Genomic DNA, 24,759 nt, shown 5'->3' on the forward strand with positions numbered 1-24,759 from the left:
TTGAATATGATGTGTGCGCTAATATGCAATATAAAATCATACATTGGATGTTCATGCGTGAAAAGTATTTTAGACATACGCAGAACGGTCGTGGAAAGCCACAAATTTGCGTTTGCATCTCGCAAAAATCACGCACAGTTGCGTAAGAGTCACGTATTAAAGATCCGATGGCCAAAACTCCTGCGGACATCTGAGCACAACTATGGATGACGAAAGCAAGAAACTCTTATAAATTATGGATATCATTCATGTATCAAAAAAGACAGAAATTTCATATGTGGAAAATGTATGTAGCGTTTGTGTGACATGGCCTTTAAATCCGCAACATAAAATGATTCATTACTTAAAGAGCAGTACTGAAGCCACCAAAACAGCAGATAGAAAAAACACATTTATAAATCTGAGTGTGATCCTGGACACGTGTAGCCTGAGTCAGTTTACATATGTTTACATATGTGCAATGAGGCAGGATCATGTGAAGTTCATCCTTAGTTTCAAGAAAATGAACATAAAACAGCTGATTAAAAAAAGACATTCACATTAACATACATGTGGTATAAACGTACTTAGTTTAATTTTGTGTTTAGTGCTGGTTAAGTTTCTCTTTTAATTATCGCCTACACTTTTGCTGATCTTGTTGTATAAAGTGAGTAGTCAGGAAATTATGCTAAACTGGTCAGTCTGGCTGTTTGCTTGAAGACGGCAAAAGTAAATTTGTTCTATTATCAAAGGTGTCAGACATCAATCAAATGTTTTAGTCTTCTCACTAACACCTTTTGGTTAAACAAAGAGATTTGTTTTATACTTGTTTTAAATTGCTATCACCTTTTTCATATTCTAAATTTTGTATTCACCTTTTTCTTGTGAACTTGTTAAGCTTTCCAGATTGTGACACAATTAACACCAATAAATCCATCAATGAATCGATGCAGATGTATTTGTGATGTTCCTACATTCAAACACAGACAGTGCTTTTCTATAGTCAGGAAGCAATGGCAAGCAGTTGCATCATATGTGCTCATGCATCATTACAGATACACTGACCATGATGTGTCATATTATTCATGGCAGATATACCAAACACGTTTGAACACACCCCTAATGTTGACTATCTGGGATTCTTATTGATCGCTGATCATGGGTCCTCTTATACCTACAGTATCAATCGTACTTTTCCTTGTTGCTTGCATGTTTTTTTATTTGGTGAGCAAAATAGCAATGGCCACTTAGATGCTATCGTGTTGACATCGTGTTGACTGGGTCTCCCTGTACCTTGGAAATACAGTGTTGTGTCAGGAAGGGCATCCAACGTAAAACTCTGCCAAACCACCTGTGCCAACCAGTGAAAGGTGAGGCGACACCTGATTGGATTTGCCAAAAGGTGAACAATAAACAACTTAGATGCAATCGTGTTTTCAATGGTCACCCATCTTAATCACAGTGGCAGCTGAAGCAAAAAGCAATTAAGACCTTTATTAATGTAGTAGTAAAATCAAAGAAATCTCAAAGAATACTCAAACACCTAGTACAGGCATGTCCAAAGCCTGGCACATGGGCCAAATGCATTCCACGATTACATTTCTACCAGCCAGCAGGCTCCTGTCATAAAATTAATGTAGCCCCCAGCACTTCCTGAGAACTGTGCTTACGCTTTTTTTTTCCTTTTTTTTTTGTGTGTACGCTCTCTTGAATGTGATTTGCTAAATTACGTTACAAGTTCTTTTAACCCTGTAGTCACTTGAGCTTCAGAGTCTTAATGACCAAACAAGGGGAGAGAAGTTTCTGTGTCAAAACAACAGTGGTTAGTACTTCAGAATAAAATAACATTTGTTTCCTGTTTACTACGACGTTTTGGATCAACCAAGATTTAATGTTGACAAGAGGTTTTTTATTTTTATTTTATTTCTGGTCTTCAAATATGAAATTAACAATAATTGTGGTAAAAATGTATTCAAACAAAATTCTGTCCTATTTGAAGAAATGAAAAGTTACCATTGCAAAAAAAGTTTCATTAAATAGTTAATTTGCATTTATTGTTATTAAAAGCTTTCAAAAATTGCAGGCTGATTGGTTGGCCTTCGCATTTTCTCCACACCAAATCTGGCCCTCTTTGCATTATGTTTGAACCCCCCTGACCTAGTAGGATGAGAATCCACACCTAGCAATGAAGCCTTAAAGCTTTGATGATGTATGTTTGGAGCATCGGCCAGCATTCAGACAGACACGCTTTTACCTTACGTGACTGGATCTCCTTGATGTATAAAGGCAGTAAGAATTCTGATACTCCTTCCAGTCGGATTCCCTCCTTGGTGACTCGCAGATTTCCCATGCCATCCTTAAACAGGGACACAGAAAAAGAAAGAAGACCAATGTTTACAGAACTGCAAGTCAACCAGGATCATTTAGATTATGTTTCCATATATACTTACATACTTTGCATGTTCTCAGAAGGAGAGTATATTATTGAAATAACCTAGTAACCAAAAAAAAAAATAAAGAGTGCCAAGTCGAAATGTAGAGTCATGAGCCATTGAGTCATGTGTTTTTGCAAATAAAAAATAAAATAAAGAAATGAATATATTCCTTATTTCTTAGTTTTCCTCTAACTGGAGATTTTATTTTCAGACAACACATAACATTTTCCTACTTCTAAATACATAATTTTATTAATTTAGTTTCAAATGTTTTGGTTTCTGATCAAGACCACAGCTGAACAGTAGAAAAAGAAGATATATATGTACATATTCAAGTCAACCATCCTTTTTTTATTTTATTTTTTTCGTTTATTTATTTTTCTAACTTGTCCTGTCCAACACAGGTGTGTTGGACATATTTTGTTTTAACAACAGGGATTATCAATCTTCTGACAAACCAGAGGTATGTCTGAATAAACCCCTTTTGTAATCGCGGCCAAACTTCATTAATTTTAATCATATTGGAAAATCTTTTGTGTTGGACCAGACGGAAAAGGAAAGGAGTGGAGAAGAGAGAGGGATGTTCGATGGGGGATAGGAGGATGATCATAGAAGAGCGCCCACAGCCCCAGACGAGCATCCCCACCACCCAGGAGTTCTGGGCATCCCCCCACCCCAACCCCAGGTACGAGTCAGGACCCCCGGTGGGCGCCCTGAGTTCCAGGCAGCCACCCACCCGGCCCACAGTTGGTCCAGGAGAGAGCAAGGCAGGCGCCAGCCATCCCAGCCCAGTAGGAGGACCCCCTGGGGAAGATGGAGTCCTCAGATGTGTTGTAAACATTGCCCCACCAGGCTCGCCAACAGTTGGAAATTTGGCGAGGCCCAGCGCTCAGGGGCAAGGACCAGAACCCACACCACAGGGACACGGACACCCCCAGGCTCAGATGTGATGTGAAGCTCAGGGATCCCTCTCCCTGCGAAGAGAGAGGGCCACTGGTCCCAGGAAGCCAGCACCCAGGGAACACGGCTGCCATTGCCAAGGGCCCAATACCCCCCCCCCCACCAGGGATAGGGTAGGGGACAGATCGTCCGAGGTCCAACCTTCCTTGTGAAATGCATGTGGGTGTGTTTGTGAGGGAGTGTGTGTATGGATGTGTGTTTGTATTGGAGTGTATTTTTTGCGGAGTAAAGGGTGTGTGTTAAATTTGGCGGGTAGGGCACTGAGAGAACATCTTCTGATTACTCACAGTGATGTCCGATCACCATCCCCACCACGGACCCCTAAATGACTAAGTAAACCAAGTCAACCATTCTAATATGAAATTTAAAAAAAAAAGATAAACAGCGTTGGAAATTGTGCAACCAACTGTTTCAACACGACTCAAATTTCAAAAATAAAAAGACCAACCTTATTTCTGGTGACACTCAATTTACCATATGCAACATACTATCCTTTTTTTTCTACAGTGAGGCAAAACAATATTTAGTCAGCAAGCAACTGTGCAAGTTATCCTATTTTAAAAGATAAGAGAGGCCTGTAATTTTCATCATAGGTGTACCTCAACTATGAAAGTCAAAATGCGAAAACAAAATCCAGAAAATCCCATTATCAGAATCAGAAGCACTTTATTTGAGACAATTGTGCATTACCGTAGCAGTAAACATAAGAGAAAATAGAATAATATAAAAACAATAATATAAAAAAAATGTAGCAGTAATGTAAACAAATAAAGCGGTATAGTTTAAAGACTATTAACAAATTATTTGATTTTTAAAGAATTTATTCGTAAATCATTGTGGAAAATAAGCATTTGGTCACCTACAAACAAGCAAGATTTCCGTCTCTCACAGATCTGTGACTTCTTCTGTAAGAGGATCCTCTGTCCTCCACTTGTCACCTTTATTAATGCAACCTGTTTGAACTGGTTATCTATAGAAAAGACCCCTGTCCACAACCTCAAACAGTCACACTCCAAACTCCACTATGACCAAGACCAAAGAGCTGTCCAAGGACACCAGGAACCGAAATGCTGACATGCACCAGGCGGGGAAGTCTGAATCTGCAATAAGTAAGCAGCTTGGTGAAAAGAAATCAACTGTGGGAGCAATTATTAGGAAATGGAAGACATACAAGACCACTGATAATCTCCCTCCATCTGGGGCTCCCGCAAGATCTCACCCCGTGGGGTCAAAATGATCACAAGAACGGTGAGCAAAAATCCCAGGACCACTCGGGGAACCTCGTGAATGATCTGCAGAGAGCTGGGATCAATGTAATAAAGGCTACCATCAGTAACATGCTACGCCACCATGGACTCAATCCTTCAATGCCAGGCGTTTCCCCCTGCTAAAGCCAGTACATGTCCCAGCCCGTCTAAAGTTTACTAGAGAGATTTTGGATGATCCAAAAGAGGATTGGGAGAATGTTCAACGTTCAGATGAAGCCAAAATTGATTTTTTGGTAAGAACTTTACTTTTCATGTTTGAAGGAGAAAGAATGCTGAGTTACATCCATATCAACTGTAAAGCATGGGGGTGAGCCCATCATGTTTTGGGGCTGTTTTTCAGCAAAGGGACCAGGGGGACCTGTCAATGTAGAGGAAAGAATGTATGCGGCCATATGTAGTCAAATTTTGAGTGAAAACCTCGTTCCATCAGCAAGGGCATTGACAATGAAACGTGGCTGGTTGTTTCAGCATCCCAACAATCCCAAACACACTGCCCAGGTAAAGAACGAGTGGCTTCGTAGGAAGCATTACAAGGTCCTGGAGTCTCCTTCCAGAATGAGCTTTTCTGCTTGGTTAAGATTTTGGGGTTTGAAAACACCAATATGCACACGTGTATATATAAAATGCATGCAGTAATGAGTCAGAACAGCAGTATGCAATAGCCAAATATATTAATGAAATGCCCTCAGAAAAACACCTGAAATACATGGGCACCTGAGATATGTGATCATTAGATGAGCCTGCTATTTGACACACATACAAACACATACACATGTATGTTATGAGATGTTTTCTTTTAAATTCATGACATTGTGGTGCTGTAAAAGATCAAATTACAACAAAAAACAACTGGCTCTATGAAATTTTCCTGATATAACAGACTACCAACCAATACTTTTACACCAACTAGGAGTATTTTATTCAGTCTTGAACAACTAAGAAAGAACAAAACACAAGGACAAATTAAAGCCGCAAGCGGCGTTGTATGGCCCGCAGACGCAACCCGCCTCCACGCCCAACTCTACGCACCACCGCTGACCTCACCGCCCTCACAGCCCGCAAATTAAAAGCTAGTCAAGGCTGGATTTGCTAATTATGCTAACTATGCTAACTATGCTAATGTGGCTAAAAGTGCTAGCATAGCGATCAGCATCATCAACCGACACAGAAAAACACATCACCTAAAATGCTAATTATGCTAACTATGCTAGCAATGCTAATGTGGCTAAAAGTGCTAGCATAGCGATCAGCATCATCAACTGACTCAGAAAAACACATTACCTAAAATGCTAATTATGCTAACTATGCTAGCTATGCTAATGTGGCTAAAAGTGCTAGCATAGCGATCAGCATCATTAACTGAATCAGAAAAACACATTACCTAAAATGCTAATTATGCTAACTATGCTAGCTATGCTAATGTGGCTAAAAGTGCTAGCATAGCGATCAGCATCATCAACTGACTCAGAAAAACACATTACCTAAAATGCTAATTATGCTAACTATGCTAGTAATGCTAATATAGCTAAAATTGCTAGCATAGCGATCTGCATCATCAACTGACTCAGAAAAACACATTCCTCCATTGGTGAGAGCTACATGTCATAAGTTGATAAAAAACCTACTTTTTCCAAAATGGCGGCTTTTCTGTTCATTTTTTCTCCATAGCAACCATTTTATGTTTTTGTCCCCTTGGGAGGACGAACAGATTGACGTCAGTTTCGGACAAATCGGTAAAAGTAAACTTTTTGTTGTCCTTAGCAACAGTGGTTTTATGCTAACCACGCCCACATTCCTTATATGTCCATATCCAGTGTTTTTCAATGTATTCTGTTTCAGGCATTAATGCATGCATTCAATTTTCACTGTATTGTATTGAAATACATGGGAGTTATAACAGTGCGCCACTTTGCTAGCATGCCACGCGCACGCCGTTCAAAATCTACAACTTCTAATTCCAACATTTTTTCCACAGTAGCTTGCCATTGATGTCAAAAAAGTTTCGAGACAATCGATGAAAATTCCAACGACAAGTTTACGTTTGAATCTGGTGGTAAAGGTGTTTTTTATATAAAATTCAAGATGGCCGCCTTTTCCCGAGGTCAAAGGTCGACGAAACTCCAAAGGTGATTGTAGACTTACGCTAAGGACATGCGAGTCAAATTTCGTCAAAATCGCTCGAAAAAAAGTTCATTTTTCCATATTGTGTAAAATCGCGAAAAACTCTAAATGGCAGATTTTGGCACAAAATGGCCGCCAAACCGTAGGTCGTGTCGCCATCACGTAATGATTTCAAAACTTTATTTGGATATACCCGACAAAGTTATCTGGGTTTCGTTAGCCGATTCTTAAAAATAAAATCCGATTTTTTTTTTTTTTGCCGAGTCAGCACTTTTTTTTGCGATCGTTTTTTGTTTACCACGGCCACATTCCTTTATCGATTTTGTCGTATGTGATATCGTTTTGTTCAGTGTGGGCCAGGGAATCGCATATTTCAGTTTCAGGCTATTCCGATAAAATATGTGCGAGCTAGCTAAAACGGCGACGGTTGCGAATTCGCCACGCGGACGCGTTTCAAATTCTACAACTTCTAATTCCAACATTTTGTCCACAATTGATTGCCATTGATGCCCGAGAAGTTTGAAAAAGATCGAAAAAAATCCCTAGGACGAGTTTTCGTTTGTATCCGTTACTAAAGGTGCTTTTTTATGAAAATTCAAGATGGCCGCCCCTTGCCAAGGTCAAAGGTCAACAAAACTTCTTTGGCAGTTGTAGAATCGTGTTTTTGGCATGTGTGTGCAATTTCGTGAAAATCGCTCAAACAAAAGTATCGTTTTCCCATATTGTCAAAAAACACGAAAATCGCCATTTCTCTGTGTTTGCCACAAAATGGCCGCCAAGCCGTAGGTCGTGTGGCCATCCCATAATGATTTCATAACTTCTTTGGGATATCTCCAACACACGTGTTTTGGTTTCGTAACTGTATTTCGAAATATTTTTTTTTGGCCCCATAAGCGATTTTAGGCCCATTCATTTTTTTGACGGGAACGCTCGCCGTGATGTCATCATCGTGGGGGGGGGTGATGTTCTCTTTGCCGAAAATTCATTTTCAATTTATCCTAGGTGTGTGCCAATTTTGGTGAGTTTTCGGGTATGTGGCGGGGGTCAAATTTGCGATCTACGGATCCGTTAGAAACGGGAAGAATAATAATAATAATTAAAGCCGCAAGCGGCGTTGTATGGCCCGCAGACGCAACCCGCCTTCCACGCCCAACTCTACGCACTACCGCGGCCCTCTCCGCCCTCACCGCCCACAAATTAAAAGCTAATCAAGGCTGGATTTGCTCATAATGCTAACTATGCTAGCTATGCTAATGTGACTAAAAGTCCTAGCATAGCGATCAGCATAATCAACTCTCTCAGAAAAACACATTTCCTAAAATGCTAATTATGCTAACCATGCTAGCTATGCTAATGTGCCTAAATGAGCTAGCATTGCGATTAGCATCATCAACTGACTCAAAAAAACACATTTCCTAAAATGCTAATTATGCTAACTATGCTAGCTATGCTAATGTGGCTAAAAGTGCTAGCATAGCGATCAGCATCATCAACTGACTCAGAAAAACACATTACCTAAAATGCTAATTATGCTAACTATGCTAACTATGCTAATGTGGCTAAAAGTGCTAGCATAGCAATCAGCATCTTCAACTGACTCAGAAAAACACATTACCTAAAATGCTAATTATGCTAACTATGCTAGCTATGCTAACATAGCTAAAAGTGCTAGCATAGCGATCAGCATCATCAACTGACTCAAAAAAACACATTTCCTAAAATGCTAATTATGCTAACTATGCTAGCTATGCTAATGTGGCTAAAATTGCTAGCATAGCCATCAGCATCATCAACTGACTCAGAAAAACACATTCCTCCATTGGTGAGAGTTATATGTCATAAGTTGCTAAAAAGCCCACTTTTTCCAAAATGGCGGCTTTTCTGTTGATTTTATCTCCATAGCAACCATTTTATGTTTTGGTCCCCTCGGGAGGACGAACAGATTGACGTCAGTTTCAGACAAATCGGTAAAAGTAAACTTTTTGTCGTCCTTAGCAACAGTGGTTTTATGCTAACCACGCCCACATTCCTTATATGTCCATATCCAGTGTTTTTCAATGTATTCAGTTTCAGGCATGAATGCATGCATTCAATATTCACTGTATTGTATTGAAATGCATGGGAGTTATAACAGTGCGCCACTTTGCTAGCTTGCCACGCGCACGCCGTTCAAAATCTACAACTTCTAATTCCAACATTTTTTACACAGTAGCTTGCCATTGATGCCCAAAAAGTTTTGAGACGATCGAAGAAAATTCCAACGACAAGTTTACGTTTGAATCTGGTGGTTAAGGTGTTTTTTATAGAAAATTCAAGATGGCCGCCTTTTCCCGAGGTCAAAGGTCGACGAAACTCCAAAGGTGATTGTAGACTTACGCTAGGGACATGCGAGTCAAATTTCGTGAAAATCGCTCGAAAAAAAGTTCATTTTTCCATATCGTGTAAAAACGCGAAAAACTCAAAATGGCAGATTTTGGCACAAAATGGCCGCCAAACCGTAGGTCGTGTGGCCATCACGTAATGATTTCAAAACTTTCTTTGGATATACCCGACAAAGTTATCTGGGTTTCGTTAGCCGATTCTTAAAAATAAAATCCGAAAAAATTTTTTTTTGCCGAGTCAGCACTTTTTTTTGCGACGGTTTTTTGTTTACCACGGCCACATTCCTTTATCGATTTTGTCGTATGTGACATCGTTTTGTTCAGTGTGGGCCAGGGTATCGCATATTTCAGTTTCAGGCTATTCCGATAAAATATGTGCGAGCTAGCTAGAATGGCGACGGTTGCGAATTCGCCACGCGCACGCGTTTCAAATTCTACAACTTCTGATTCCAACATTTTGTCCACAGTAGCTTGCCATTGATGCCTGAGAAGTTTCAAAAAGATCGATAAAAATCCCTAGGACGAGTTTTCGTTTGTATACGTTACTAAAGGTGCTTTTTTATGAAAATTCAAGATGGCCGCCCCTTCCCAAGGTCAAAGGTCAACAAAACTTCTTTGGTAGTTGTAGAATCGTGTTTGTGGCATGTGTATGAAATTTCGTGAAAATCGCTTTAACAAAAGTGTAGTTTTCCCATATTGTCAAAAAACACGAAAATCGCCATTTCTCTGAGTTCGCCACAAAATGGCCGCCAAGCCGTAGGTCGTGTGGGCATCCCATAATGATTTCATAACTTCTTTGGGATATCTCCAACACGCGTGTTTTGGTTTCGTAACTGTATTTCAAAATATTTTTTTTTGGCCCCATAAGCGATTTTCGGCCCATTCATTTTTTTTACGGGATCGCTCGCCGTGATGTCATCGACTTCGGGGGGGTGGCGTTCTCTTTGCCGAAAATTCATTTTCAATTTATCCCAGGTGTGTGCCAATTTTGGTGAGTTTTCGGGTATGTGGCGGGGGTCAAAATTAAGCTCAAAGACGCCGTTAGTGTGCAAGAAGAATAATAATAATTAAAGCCGCAAGCGGCGTTGTATGGCCCGCAGACGCAACCCGCCTTCCACGCCCAACTCTACGCACAACCGCCCTCACCGCCCACTTTTGATGATGGCTAGTCAAAACTTCATATGTTAATTATGCTAACTATGCTAGCTATGCTAATGTGGCTAAAAGTGCTAGCATTGCGATCAGCATCATCAACTGACTCAGAAAAACACATTACCTAAAATGCTAATTATGCTAACTATGCTAACTATGCTAATGTGGCTAAAAGTGTTAGCATAGCGATCAGCATCATCAACTGACTCAGAAAAACACATTACCTAAAATGCTAATTATGCTAACTATGCTAGCTATGCTAATGTAGCTTAAAGTGCTAGCATAGCGATCAGCATCATCAACTGACTCAGAAAAACACATTACCTAAATTGCTAATTATGCTAACTATGCTAGCTATGCTAATGTGGCTAAAAGTGCTAGCATAGCGATCAGCATCATCAACTGACTCAGAAAAACACATTACCTAAAATGCTAATTATGCTAGTTATGCTAGTTATGCTAACATAGTTAAAAGTGCTAGCATAGCGATCAGCATCATTATTTGACTCAGAAAAACAAATTCCTCCATTGGTGAAAGCTATATGTCATAAGTTGATAAAAAAACCACTTTTTCCAAAATGGCGGCTTTTTTGTTGATTTTATCTCCATAGCAACCATTTTATGTTTTGGTCCCCATGGGAGGACGAACAGATTGACGTCAGTTTCGGACAAATCGGTAAAAGTAAACTTTTTGTCGTCCTTAGCAACAGTGGTTTTATGCTAACCACGCCCACATTCCTTATATGTCCATATCCAGTGTTTTTCAATGTAATCTGTTTCAGGCATGAATGCATGCATTCAATTTTCACTGTATTGTATTGAAATGCATGGGAGTTATAACAGTGCGCCACTTTGCTAGCTCGCCACGCGCACGCCGTTTAAAATCTACAACTTCTAATTCCAACATTTTTTCCACAGTAGCTTGCCGTTGATGCCCAAAAAGTTTCGAGACGATCGATGAAAATTCCAACGACAAGTTTACGTTTGAATCTGGTGGTAAAGGTGTTTTTTATAGAAAATTCAAGATGGCCGCCTTTTCCCGAGGTCAAAGGTCGACGTGTAAAAAACGCGAAAAACTCAAAATGGCGGATTTTGGCACAAAATGGCCGCCAAACCGTAGGTCGTGTCGCCATCACATAATGATTTCAAAACTTTGTTTGGATATACCCGACAAAGTTATCTGGGTTTCGCTAGCCGATTCATTAAAAAAAAATCCGAAATTTTTTTTTTAGCCGAGTCAGCACTTTTTTTTGCGACCGTTTTTTGTTTACCACGGCCACATTCCTTTATCAATTTTGCCGTATGTGACATCGTTTTGTTCAGTGTGGGCCAGGTTATTGCATATTTCAGTTTCAGGATATTTCGATAAAATATGTGCGAGCTAGCTAAAATGGCGACGGTTGCGAATTCGCCACGCGCACGCGTTTCAAATTCTACAACTTCTAATTCCAACATTTTGTCCACAGTAGCTTGCCATTGATGCCCGAGAAGTTTCAAAAAGATCGATAAAAATCCCTAGGACGAGTTTTCGTTTGTATCCGTTACTAAAGGTGCTTTTTTTTGAAAACTCAAGATGGCCGCCCCTTGCCAAGGTCAAAGGTCAACGAAACTTCTTTGGTTATTGTAGAATCATGGTCTTGGCATGTGTGTGCAATTTCGTGAAAATCGCTTGAACAAAAGTGTCGTTTTCCCATATTGTGAAAAAACACGAAAATCGCCATTTCTCTGAGTTCGCCACAAAATGGCCGCCAAGCCGTAGGTTGTGTGGCCATCCCATAATGATTTCATAACATCTTTGGGATATCTCCAATACATGTGTTTTGGTTTCGTAACTGTATTTCAAAATATTTTTTTTTGGCCCCATAAACGATTTTCGGCCCATTCATTTTTTTTACGGGGACGCTCGCCGTGATGTCATCATCGTGGGGGGGGTGACGTTCTCTTTGCCGAAAATTCATTTTCAATTTATCCCAGCTGTGTGGCAATTTTGGTGAGTTTTCGGGTATGTGGCGGGGGTCAAATTTTCGCTCAAAGTGGAAGAAAGAAAGAAGAAGAATAAAAAAAAAAAAATAATAATGAAACGAAGCAGAAACAATATAGAAGTTTTTGCGGTTAGGATTTCCTATGTATTTCAATGCGGCCTGTCTTTTACTATAGGCTGGGCATGTCTTTTTGGCTTTAAACCCGTCTTTTGAGGGCTTTTTGGGGCTTTTGTGGGTTTTTGTCGTCATATTTGCGACTACAATTTTGACGTTTGTGCGTTGGTGTTGTGCGTGTGTGTGTCTATTTTTGTTGCGTTACACAATTGTCGTCTCGTTGTGTGCTTTGGGCGACTTTTGACCCCATTTTTTGGCGTTTTGACGCGTTTTTTTGACGTTTTGGACTTTTTGAGTGTTCGACCCTCGTACCAGTTACAATATGGTCCTTGCAGTCTATGACTGCTGCGGGCCATAATAATGAAACGAAGCAGAAACAATATAGAAGTTTTTGCAGTCAGGCGGCCTATGTATTTCAATGCGGCCTGTCTTTTACTATAGGCTGGGCATGTCTTTTTGGCTTTAAACCCGTCTTTTGAGGGCTTTTTTGGGCTTTTTTGTGCTTTTGTCGTCATTTTTGCGACTACAATTTTTACGTTTTTGCGTTGGTGTTGTGCGTGTGTGTGTGTATTTTTGTTGCGTTACACAATTGTCGTGTCGTTTTGTGCTTTGGGCGACTTTTGACCCCATTTTTTGGCGTTTTGACGCGTTTTTTTGACGTTTTGGACCTTTTGAGTGTTCGACCCTCGTAGCAGTTACAATATGGTCCTTGCACTCTGTGAGTGCTGCGGGCCATAAATATTGGGTCCTAAGTGCTCTAATTTATTTTAGTGGTGAGCAAAAATCCCAGAACCACACGAGGGGAACTAGTGAATTATCTGAACCTCCTTCCATCAACAAGGGCATTGAAGATGAAACATGACAACAATCCCAAACACACTGCCCGGGTAATAAAAGAGTGACTTCGTAAGAAACATTTCAAGTTCCTGGAGTGGCCTAGCCAGTCTCCAGAACTCAACCCCATAGAAAATCTTTGGAGGGAGTTGAAAGTCCATGTTGCCCAGTGACAGCCCCAAAACATCATTGCTCTAGAGGAGATCTGAATGGAGGAATGGGCCAAAATACCAGCAACAGTTTGTGAAAACCTTGTGAAGACTTACCGAAAACGTATGTCCTTAAAACTCAAACTTAAGTTCACAAAACAAAGGGAGGAAGAAAAAGGATGACAAAGCAAATGACCTGACAAGACTGAACTGAACAGCAGACACTTAAAATACAACAATGATGATTAACTCAAATGGAGCCAGCAAATGAAACCAGGTGAGACTGTGAAAGAGGGAATCCTGAGAGCAGAATATTGCAAGAAACCAAGACAAATGAAAAACTAACAAAACCGAAGGGCATAATCCTCACATTGAGGCCAGAGCATTGTGTTCTCAGCTGGTGTTTCAACTGTAGCAGAGCAAAAAAGCAGCCGCTGTACCCTGTCAAATCAGTGCCGAGGAGGGTGATGTATGAGTGAGGTGTGAGGTATGAAGGGAGCATAGGTGTAACAACGACTCCGATCACAGGCTTTGTCTGAGTTCTGAGGACTTCACTAAGGAAGAACAAAAGCCAAACAACAGTTGGGAGAATTAGACCTAATATAAGTTAAGTCAAATTAATCAGTATTTCTTTATTACACATTACAAATAAAGCTTGCGTTTTTGGTTCACAGGTCCTGAAGTTGGGAGGGCTTGATTATTGCTTCATAATAAAAGTTTTTAGCCTATTGATACCTCGACTTCAGCTTCCTAGGTAATTTGTGAGGGAAGATAGGAGTGAGAGACTGACAGGCGGATTGGAGCGGTGTCTGCCATAATGCAGTCACTGTACCAGTCAGTTGTGGTGAAGAGAGAGCTAAGCCAGAAAGCAAAGCTGTCAATTTACCATTGGATCTTCATTCCAGTATTTGCCTATCTTCATGAGATCATGGGGTCATGACCCAAAGAATGAGGTCCTGGCTGATATGAGCTTCCTCCGTAGGGTGACTGGGTGCTTTTTTAGTTTTGTTTAGATCAGTTGAAATGTGAAAAAAAAGTGCATGATTTTCACATTCTGAAGTAGTAGTAATGCATTTTTCCTGTGGAAATTTGAGAAACTTAAATTTGAAGCAAATAACATGAAACATGTTTTTAAGGAGAAAATGTATCTCAAATGCTCAGACTCTACACACCCCCACAGTTCCAAATCTCCTACCAAGCCATATTGGATAGTTATGGTAGTAGAATTATACTGTCACACGAACAGGCAGACTGCTGGATCCAAATGCAGCAGGTTTATTAGCTCAGCTAAAAGTCATCAAAGCTAAATCAGGGTCAGGCAAGCAGGGGTCAATAGCAGGCATGAGATCATCAGAGGAGAGACAGGATAATCAGAATGCATGTGGCAGGCAAACAGGGACAACTCAGTATGAAAGCAGAATGGCACAAACAATACTTTGCACTGAGCTTCACTCTGTGCAGAGCTTAAGTAAACTGTGGTTGATGAATGAATGAGAGTCAGGTGTGCGGCATTCAGGAAGTGTGCCCTGGGGTTGCTGGGAGCTGTAGTGTGGCTAGAATTCTGGGGACGGCTCCTGCTGGTGACCAGATGGGGAGACAGAGCTCTGACTTCTGTCATTTACAACCTTCCCATGAGTTTTTTTACCCCGATGCTAAAGTTTGGGTACCTCAGAGTTAAGTGACACAAAATAGTGACACAATTTTCAAAGAGGCAGGTTAAAGAAAAGGACAGTACTGGTTTAGGGTATCTCTGAAGAACAGATTTACTCATCATTCAAACCACAAGATGCACTTAAAATTCTTTATTTTCTTCCTAAAATAAAATTGTATAATCTTGTGCACTTTATTTTTCTTTTTTCTTATTGACCTCTAACTGATTGTATGTGGTACATGGGGCTAAAAAAAATCTGTTTTAGTGAATTATTGGTAAACTATGAAGCCACACTGCTTGATGGATTGTGCATTGAAGCTAATTTGTCCTATAATCCCATGTGCCTTAAATATGAAAATAGACTGTTCTTTCTCCATTAACTGATACTTCACCTCATATCCTGGTGCGCCTTATGGTCCAAAATATATGGTAAAGCAATGCAAACAAAAGATATAAAGATCTAGCTAAAAAAGGAGCCCTTTTTTGCACTTGCTAACTTCAACATGTCAGTGACATTTGTCCCAAAAAATGGCGCATATGAGAAGAAGCCTTTTTACATTCCTTTGAAAATTGTGCTCTGACGTAAACTTCTCTGAAAAGGAAAAAAAATGCATTTTCTTTCTCTGGTAAGAAAAAAATGAATAGAAGAAAGTGTGGCTGCTGTGATAGCTTTCCCCAGGGCAAACATTTTCAGTTTGACTGGATGTGTATGCTAATTCTTTAAACAGTAAAACCACAAGCAATTTCCACTGAACCTGCATGCCTTCAGCTGGAATATGTGTGGCTCAGTGAAAACAAATTAGTCATGCTTCCCTGCTTTCCAGCTTTCTTTTCAGGATCACAAATATTGATGAAACTGTCCATGAAGATAGGAATTCAGCATGGACTACTGCAGTAAATTAACATTATTGTTGGGCTCTACAAACCAACCAACCTTTTTAAACTGGAATTATAGGGAGAAAATAGAATGGTGAGGGAGGGAAATGGGAGGACAGGACAGTTTAAAAAGCAGGAGAAGCCACGGGAAAGAGTTCCTAAACCCCAGGGACAGTAGATTGATAGTATTCACAGTGCAAGAAGACAAGCTATAACAATAACATGTTTACATGTAAGAAAGCAATCATGGGATCACATAAAGAGACAGAATAAAATATGTATACAGTGGGACAAAAATATTTATTCGGCCATCAATTGTGCAAGTTCTCCCACTTAAAAAGATGAGAAAGGCCTGTCATTTTCATCATAGGTATACCTCAACTATGAGAGACAAAATAAGAAAAACCCCCCCCCCCAAAAAAAAACTTTGTTGTTACGTTGGGGAATGAAGGAAGCAACCAGGCGCAGAGAGGAGGAGGAGGCAGAAGGTTCCAGGGGAACATCTTAACCAAGCAAAAAAGCAAATTCTGTGGACAAGCGAAGGGAGACACATAAAAAGAAAAAAGTGGGCAAGGCTTAAATCCATTTGTAGCTTGGTTATCATTAGAAATGTAAGGTATATGTGTTGAATATGACAGATGAGCTTAAATTGCTGACATAGATTTAGGACAACATCAAATTCAGTTTGATGTTTTTAGGTTGGATGCTCCCAGTTTTTTTATTTTTTATTTTTTTTCCTGGAATTTGTAGGTAAGACAGAGGATTGGAAGGATTAGACGCCTCGCTAACAGCAGATGGTGTGATTTGGGACAAGTTGGTGTGAAAAGCAGATCTGCAGCCGAGTCATGTGTTTAATAGCACCAGAGCCAGTCTCCCAAAAGCTGTGCAAGCTGATAACAAAGGCTGGTTCTGTGCTGATGACAGCGACTAACAGATGATACAACATTAGTGTCAGAGGACTCTTCCTGTTTGTTGCAACACACTAGCTGCTTCCAAAATTCCACACTGACTCTGCTCAGTAACTTTACAGAAGGCTGCAACAAATCAGTTTCCTTTCAGGAACCAAACACTATAAACTTTATCAATGATCTGGCTTTGCTTTGCTGCAATAAAAGGTACAATGGTGACTAATGCCAACATGTGTGAAGGTCATTGCATTGAGTCATTCCCACTCAACCCTTGCAGACTTTTGAACTGGAACTACAAGGTAGGTCAAGTCTGACTAATTGTAATTAATTAAGAATATATTTGTAGGCATGGCGATTCTTTTTACTTCTACGACAAAGAAAACATGATGTACAGAGCCTCATTGATGCCTGGGACTGCTTTCATTCTTGGTGTAGTTGACAAAACCTGACAAATGATCAGCATTTCATAGGATCAATAAAGCACATTTCAATATGATAATCAAGAATCCCAGATGCATCAATAACAGCTTTTCACACCCAAACCTTAACCTTGTTAAACGACTCAAACAAACTGTCGGTTTAAATTCCTTTCAGGTGATTTAACTGCTTTGTTAATGTTTCAGCAAAGTTTATTTCTGTGGGATTTCCCAAATTCAAGGCCATGGCACAGAGCAAGAATACAAGCTGGCAACTAAGAGCTATTATGAACACAGTTTATGAGTTTCCCATCATGTTGTATGATACCACCAGCATGTTGTTTTATTTTATTTCTTTTTTAAGTGTTTTCTTTTTTTTTTTTTTGAAGCAAACTTTAGAATTGCTGGTGCTGATCACAAGCCTCTAAACTGTAGCCAAGAGATCTGGCACATGATGGACTGCCTATTGCAAAAGAAAAAAAAAAGACACTGCAACTTCAAATATCACCATAATTTCAAGTCGCAGTTTGAGAGACATATTACTGAGAGACATATTACTGTAGTTCTATTATTTGACAAACATGTAATCTTGAGTTTACCACATCATATCAGTGTAGGCTAAATAACAATTCTCTCCAAAGACTTTGAGACTGGTGTGTTCATCATTTGTAGAAAAGATTAAGGCTTTTAATATTTTCAAACTTTTATAATTGCAGCATTTCAATTTCTCATTGACAAACTTTAAAAACAAAAGACTTATCAATGTTCTTAGATGTTATATCTCTGTTATCCCCCTTCTATCTTTCAGGAAATCATACTTTTAACTCCCAAAACAGTAAGAAAATCACAGTGGGTGGATAAACATCATAAATTAGGTGAAATCCACAAAGTAGGATTACAGGTGTTTCAAAAGCCCATACTACACATTTATACACTTTTATCAGACAAACAAAAACATTGTAACACTTTTCTTTCTTGTTTAAACTCTCAGGGGGTATTCAGACTCGACACCTGTTTCCCCCGCTAATCCGAAACAAATTTTCAGTCTGACTACACCTATGTCCGGGACCAGGAACCGCTCTGGGACCCTTCTTTGGAGGTGGTCTCAGTTTGTTTCCAGTTGGACTGTGCTTCGGTTCGCTGGAACAAAATGACCACCGTAACCATCCCAACAAGGATTGCAAGTCTTCCATAATTTCTGGCTCTTATTTCTTTGCTCCGCCCTCATAATTCCTGGCCAATGGCTGAAGAGGTCTGTAGTCACATGGTTTTGTTTACATGCTTCGGTGTGGAACAGAAATGCAAGGATTTGAAGATTTGGACCAAATGATTTTTCCAGTCTGAAAACACCCCTCAAAGTTTAAACCTTCATAGTAAAATAAGTGAACTTTTAAAGAATTAAAACAAAGATCTGATTGTGATCAATCTGTCTGTGTAAATCCGGCAAGATGAGCGCATTCTGTACAGCATGGAAACTGATTGACGAGGTCAACAGCCATTCCGGACACATAACACAGTCCGCAGTAGAAAGAAAGAGGAAAAAAGCATGCAAAACAACACTGATAAAAATCTGTGAAACAACCAGACCATGAAAGCTGAACCGCGATATAATGAGGGACCACTGTATATTGAAACAATTAGGAGTTTCATTCCACCTCATTGCTTCACAGCCCAAACCTCATTCTGATTTTACACAAAGGTAGTCATTTCTGTTTCTTGAACATTGTTCATCTTTTTCTTTCATTTTCATTCTAATACACATTACTTGCATGAACGGTACATTAACGATATTACTAAACCCAGAGAACACTAGGAATTCATCAGCAAGGAACCGCAAGAGGACAAGCAACTCTGTGTTCATTCATTTCTCGGTTATTGTTTGGCGGACTTTCTCTGATTTCAATGGTTTGTTATTCACCTCTCAAAAGCTTTTGTGTAAACTCTTTCTAAAGATGAAATTAGTTTCAGAAGACATCAGATGTTGGGATTAATTTTTATGTCTATTTTATGAATCAAAAGCCTTCTGGTACGACTGAGTTTTAGGGCCACCAAATAAAAATAAGAAAGTAAAATTATGAGATTTAAAGTCGTAAATTTATGAGAAAAAGACTTGTAAATTTACGAGATTAAAGTGGAAGTGAGCATACAGAGCAGCAAGTGAACGCCGCGCAGCAGCAGAGCAGACTGACTAAACTCAATTGAACAGGTGAGATGAATGTTTATTGATAATATTCCAAATGTTTGGAAGCTCATTTGTTTGATTTGCGATATCTTATTGTTTTTTTATTGATGGGTGGTCTGTGGCCCATTAATGAAGACATAGGTATCCCTGCAGCTGTCCACTTGAATCCTTTCTTCCTCCACCAAAGACAAGATAGCTACGTCTGTGTGATGCTTCCCTCTGAGGAGGAGCACTTTTTTTGGTATTTTCAAGATTCTAATGCTAACATAACAGAATATTTTCATTCCTCCTTATTGTTTTATGTTAAAACGGGACGTTTCATCTAGAGGAGGGGGCGTATGTAACACTGTTTACTTCTGCATTGGTGTTCGGATGACAGGTTCATGACGTAAGATGACAAATGAACTTCAGGGTATTTGAATGAAAAGGAAAATAAAGTAGTGGTCCTCTACACCCAAACGTGTCTCTGAGCTCCTTATTTTACATCTGAAACTCCGCTTTACCGACACCGAACCCCAGAAAGTCGGCTCCACTGAAAATAATCTGATTTTGAGTCGCCAAAAGGTTCAGAATGTCTTTGTTTTTTAAACCTTGGTGTTTACACTCGTTAATCTATGACTTTTTTCTCGTAAATTTACGCGATAAAAACTCGTAAATTTACAAGATTTTTTCTCATAAATTTACAACTCAAAATCTCGTAATTTAATTTTTATTTTTTTGTAAACTGGCCCTGAAACTCTGTCGTATTCTGGTAATTATATGGCTTTCAGGATTTAGAAAGAACAGCTCATAATATTTTTCTTTTATATTTAAGTATTTTAAATTTCTTACATATCTTTCCTATTTAACTTAGTTATAGATCAGCTTACATTCATTACTATAATTTTGTTATATTCATTGTCTGAAAGTTGAGCAGGAAAAAAATGTTTTTCTTCACTTTTGTAAGATGGCTAGAAACAGAAATTGCAGATTTTCTTTCTCCCTTAAGACTTTAAAGTTGCCTTAACTAATATATTTTTACATATATTTTTACCTTTACATTTTACATAAAATTTTCCTTATGCCTATGGAATCCTCTAAGTAAGTTTTTTATGTGACGTTGTTTATTCCATATTCCACAAAGGCCTATTTTGGGGATATTGGGGCCATGACATGGCTTAATACAATATGTTTCAAACATGTTTATACAATGGTCCGGGTGAATACTCAATTTTGATTGGCTGCTGGGTGTGGATTAAAAAGTGATAATGCTCACCTAAAAAAGAAGTTCCGGTCTCATAACATAAATGTTCCATATCACTGAGCTGCCTTCTTTAAAAAACAAACTTTTTCTTCATCATCTGGACAAAAACAAGCCGTAAGAGATGAACTTTCTAAAGCAATGCTTTATTTAACCCATCGTGACGATGGGCATATACTGTATATCACTTTCCTTTGCTGCTCCAGTCGAAGTCGGTACCGGCTAGGCGGTGCGTTGTCATGTCACTGTGACAATGCGCTTCACCACGTAACAAATAGTCCGCATTTTTTGAGAACAGCTATATAAACTAAAAAAATAACAAGCGTAAACTACAAAAAACTGATTGCATATTTATTTCACTGATACCATGTTCACTTATAAAAGAAATAAATATGCATTCATGTGTGCATTATCGAAAATTAATGCACGCCGTGGAAGCCTGGATACTTTGTCTGCCATCATCCCTTTCTTAACCCACATGAGAGTTGAAAGCTGTTTCAGAAGGTTTTTAGATTTCAAGTGATTAGAATTTTCTCAGGAAAAAGCAAACTAAAGTATAAAATACATTTCAAAGGAGAATTTTTTATTTAATAGGAATCTGTACTTTTCTAATTCAAGTCCATTCACACAAAATGGGTGAACAAAGAAGTCCAGCTGACAGGATCATTGTGGTGCAAAGCACTGCATTGAAAGTGATTAACAATAAGTTAAAGTAAGAAACAAAACACACAATTAGAGGAATAAGAACAGTTAAAAATCCACTGCATTCAGAACACTGAATTTATAACAGTCTGAATTTTTTATATTAGCTATATTTTAATCTTAATTAAATTGCTAATGCTTAATATTAAGGCTTTCCTCAGGCTTGTGTGTATTGTTAATGATTAACTGTAGTACAACATTATCACTATAGTTATTGAAAAGTACCTAAATGTTATAACTGTACATTGAAATAAATAAAGAAAACTGAGTACTGGTAACTCGATTAATTATATCACAGCTTTGCAAAAAAAAAAAAAAAATTAGCATAACAAGGAAAAAAAAGAATTAAAATAACAATGAAATGACTTGACATGATTTTTTAATATTCTACTTTGTAAGTTTGTATTGTGTTAATATCCCAATTTTTTTTTTTTTTTAAACAATTTGAACATCTTTGAAGAAAGCCAAAATATTTTAGCCTGCAAGATTTTTGGTATTGCCTCAGTTTTTTTTTTGTTTTGTTTAAGTCACAGCTGGGTCTGTAACTATTTCTGGGTCCTCAGGCCTTTGACTACAGTCTAGGAACATTTCTGATTTACAATTGTTCTAATGTAAAAGTTAGCGGTTGTATGTTTGTGTACATGGCTGTGTACACTAACCTACAGTACATACTAACACTTCATTTGAGGACACTTTGCTTTGTCTCTTACGTTACATAAAGTTTCACATTAAAGGAATTTGCATTCAAACAATTCAAGTGTTATTTTGCTTCTTCTAGCAGCCACTCTGACACACAAAACCGCACATCTAAGAACATCAAATAGACTCAGATGCAAAGTAATTTACATGCAAATCTACCACATGAAAGAAGACTTCCTGCTGGGTAGGCTCGACAAGAGACGTGTTACTGCATTATATTTTTACGAAGAATAGTGGTCTGGGAGAAGACAAATCCATTTAATTGTTACCTTTGCAAAATAACAAATGAAAGCACAGTGTTTAGTCACATATTGCTAAAAAGACTTTCACAGATAGAACATACTGGTGATTTCTTTATTTGCCATCTCTTGGCTTTTTAAGTACACTTTCAGGGTTTCTGTGCTTCTATTTTAGAAAGTGTTAGGGTGTATTCTGACTGGAAAAATCATTTGGTCCAGACAGAGTTCACTTACTGTAATTTGGTCTGGATCAAGTCCTGAACCTTGCATAGTCTGTATTCAGACTGCCGTCAAGCGGCCTTTCCTGTTTCGAACCAAAGCTTGTAAACAAAACGGAGTGACTAACGATCTCTTCAACCAGGAATTTTGAGGGCGGGGAAGATCAACTAGACGCAGAAATTATGGATGTCCTGTGCTATGCAAACCTTGTCTGAATAGTTCATGTATTATTCAAACTTTATATTTGTCAGACCAATTGTCAAAGTCTGTATCAATGTCAGGTGAAACATTTTTTACTTGCTACTGTGGTCCAGCAGAGGAATGCTGCAAGGTGGTTGCTGGGGAGACAACTGCTAAGAAGGCACGCTGAGTTTACGCACCCCAGCCCGTCACTTTTCTGTGGTGGTCCCGGACGCATCCCGGCCCGTCTCGTTTCTGGTGGTTGTCCCGGACGCATCCCAGTCTCAGTGTTCTGGTGGTGGTCCCGGACACAACCTGGCCTGATGACTCACCCGACGACTGGCCTTGCCCGCGACTGGCCTTACCCGCCGGTCCACCCTGACTTTGTCGCTTCGGCCCCAGACTCCATGACTGACCCGCTGGTCGACTGCTGGCCTGCCCTCTCTGCAAACAACTTGGCGGATGCCTCTGTTCCTGTTCCCGCCTCTGTCTCAGCCGACTCTCACGACAGGTCTCGCCGGACCCGCCTAGTCTGCCTTGCTGGTGTGCCCGGCCTCCAGACCGACTCCTTGGACAGTTTCGCCGGTGTGCCTGGCCTTAGTGGACTTATTTGCCCATCTGGATCATCCTCGGGACCCCCTCCCCCCTTCCTTGGCTGCTTTTTTGTAACCCCGGAGCAGATTCTTAAGGGGAAGGTACTATCATGATTAGGGTTCTGTTTCTGTTTCCTATTTTATTTTGAAGGTTCTCACTTTGCACTTTGGGTCCTTCACCAACCCCCATACCTGACAAAGACAGTGTTTCAATTAAAAGCTTTCTGGTCAACAAAATTTGTTAACGTGGGAGAATGATATCTGGGACACTGTTTAGCAGGATGTGGTGCATGGTATAGGAAGTATGATAATATGGACTTTACAATTCAAATTCACTAGGTCAAGTATAAATCACTGTTCTTCTGACAGCTGCAGCTTTTTTAAAATCAGGTGAGGAGGATCACAAGCACACCAGTAGGTGTTTTAGTGAGTGTACAACAAAGATGACGCTAATACAAATGCCTTGGATAGGCCGCAGGTCTGAAAACATTGCCCATAAAACTTTATGAACTGATGTAATGTTAATACAAAAGGGTCAGTATTACAGCAGAAATAAGCTTGAATGAAATATGTTTTTATGCATTGCTGTCAATTCTATTATCTATTCAAATGGTTATTTAAAGAGCTTGTTTTAACATATATTGAAATAAAATATATGTTCCTGGATTTTGATTTTTTTTTGAGAATAACAAATTTGTGGCATTGTTTTTTACTCTTTATTTATTGTGTGGTAGACCTAATGATAACTTTAAGTGCTAGGAAAAACAAAGGTAAAAACAGTGTTTCCTCGTTTATCACAGGGGTAAAATAATTTAAAGGCTGTAAAACCCCCCACTAAAGACATTCTATACTTTTCTCAGAAAAAAAATAACATTTTCACACAAGCAAAGATCTGCTCGTGATCAAAGATTTATGTGGCGAGATGAACATATTCTGTACAGGAGCCATGCCACAACAGAGATTAATTGACTAGGTCTGTAACCAATCAGGATACAGAACACAGTGTGCTTTAAAATAAAATAATATATAAATTGTAAAATAGCACTGAAAAAATCTGCGAAGCAGCGAGGCGGCAATGGGTGAACAATGATATGGCAAACAAATGTGTATACCTCATCTCTTTAGGGACTCTCCCTTCTTTAGATTATGCACACCCTTAGTTACCCAAAGCTTTATGTATTTTTTGTGGACAGTTTTTGCTTCAGATTACAGCCAGAGACCCTTAGTTACCATGTAAACTGACTATCATGAGCAGGCTCTAATTCAGATTACAGTTTGCACACCATTAGATACACAAACTCAGTTAAATGCATTTCCTTTTTTAATCATGACATATTTTCAAATCTCTCTTGGTCTTGAATGTCAAAACATTTAAACCTCATGCTTTGCAGGGTATTTAATTGATACGTTTTGCATTCATTTAGTTATTTTTTAAATGCAAATTTTCTGATAAATCTTCCGGTTATGCAGTTATAAAAC

The 24,759-nt window shown here is 39.1% G+C and overlaps 1 protein-coding gene across 1 annotated transcript in view; it reads right to left on the reverse strand.

Moving 5' to 3' along the window:
* LOC101162429 (zeta-sarcoglycan) overlaps positions 1–24,759 on the reverse strand; it is a 450,051-nt gene that overhangs the window by 143,887 nt on the left and 281,405 nt on the right. The window contains exon 3 of the mRNA XM_023960554.2: positions 2,234–2,335. Within this exon, the coding sequence (XP_023816322.1) occupies positions 2,234–2,335 (102 nt within the window). The remainder of the gene's footprint in view (positions 1–2,233; positions 2,336–24,759) is intronic.

The sequence above is a fragment of the Oryzias latipes genome, chromosome 1 (genome assembly GCF_053564925.1).
Source record: "Oryzias latipes strain Hd-rR chromosome 1, Olatipes_Hd-rR_3.1".
NCBI classification, from domain to species: Eukaryota; Metazoa; Chordata; class Actinopteri; order Beloniformes; family Adrianichthyidae; genus Oryzias; species Oryzias latipes.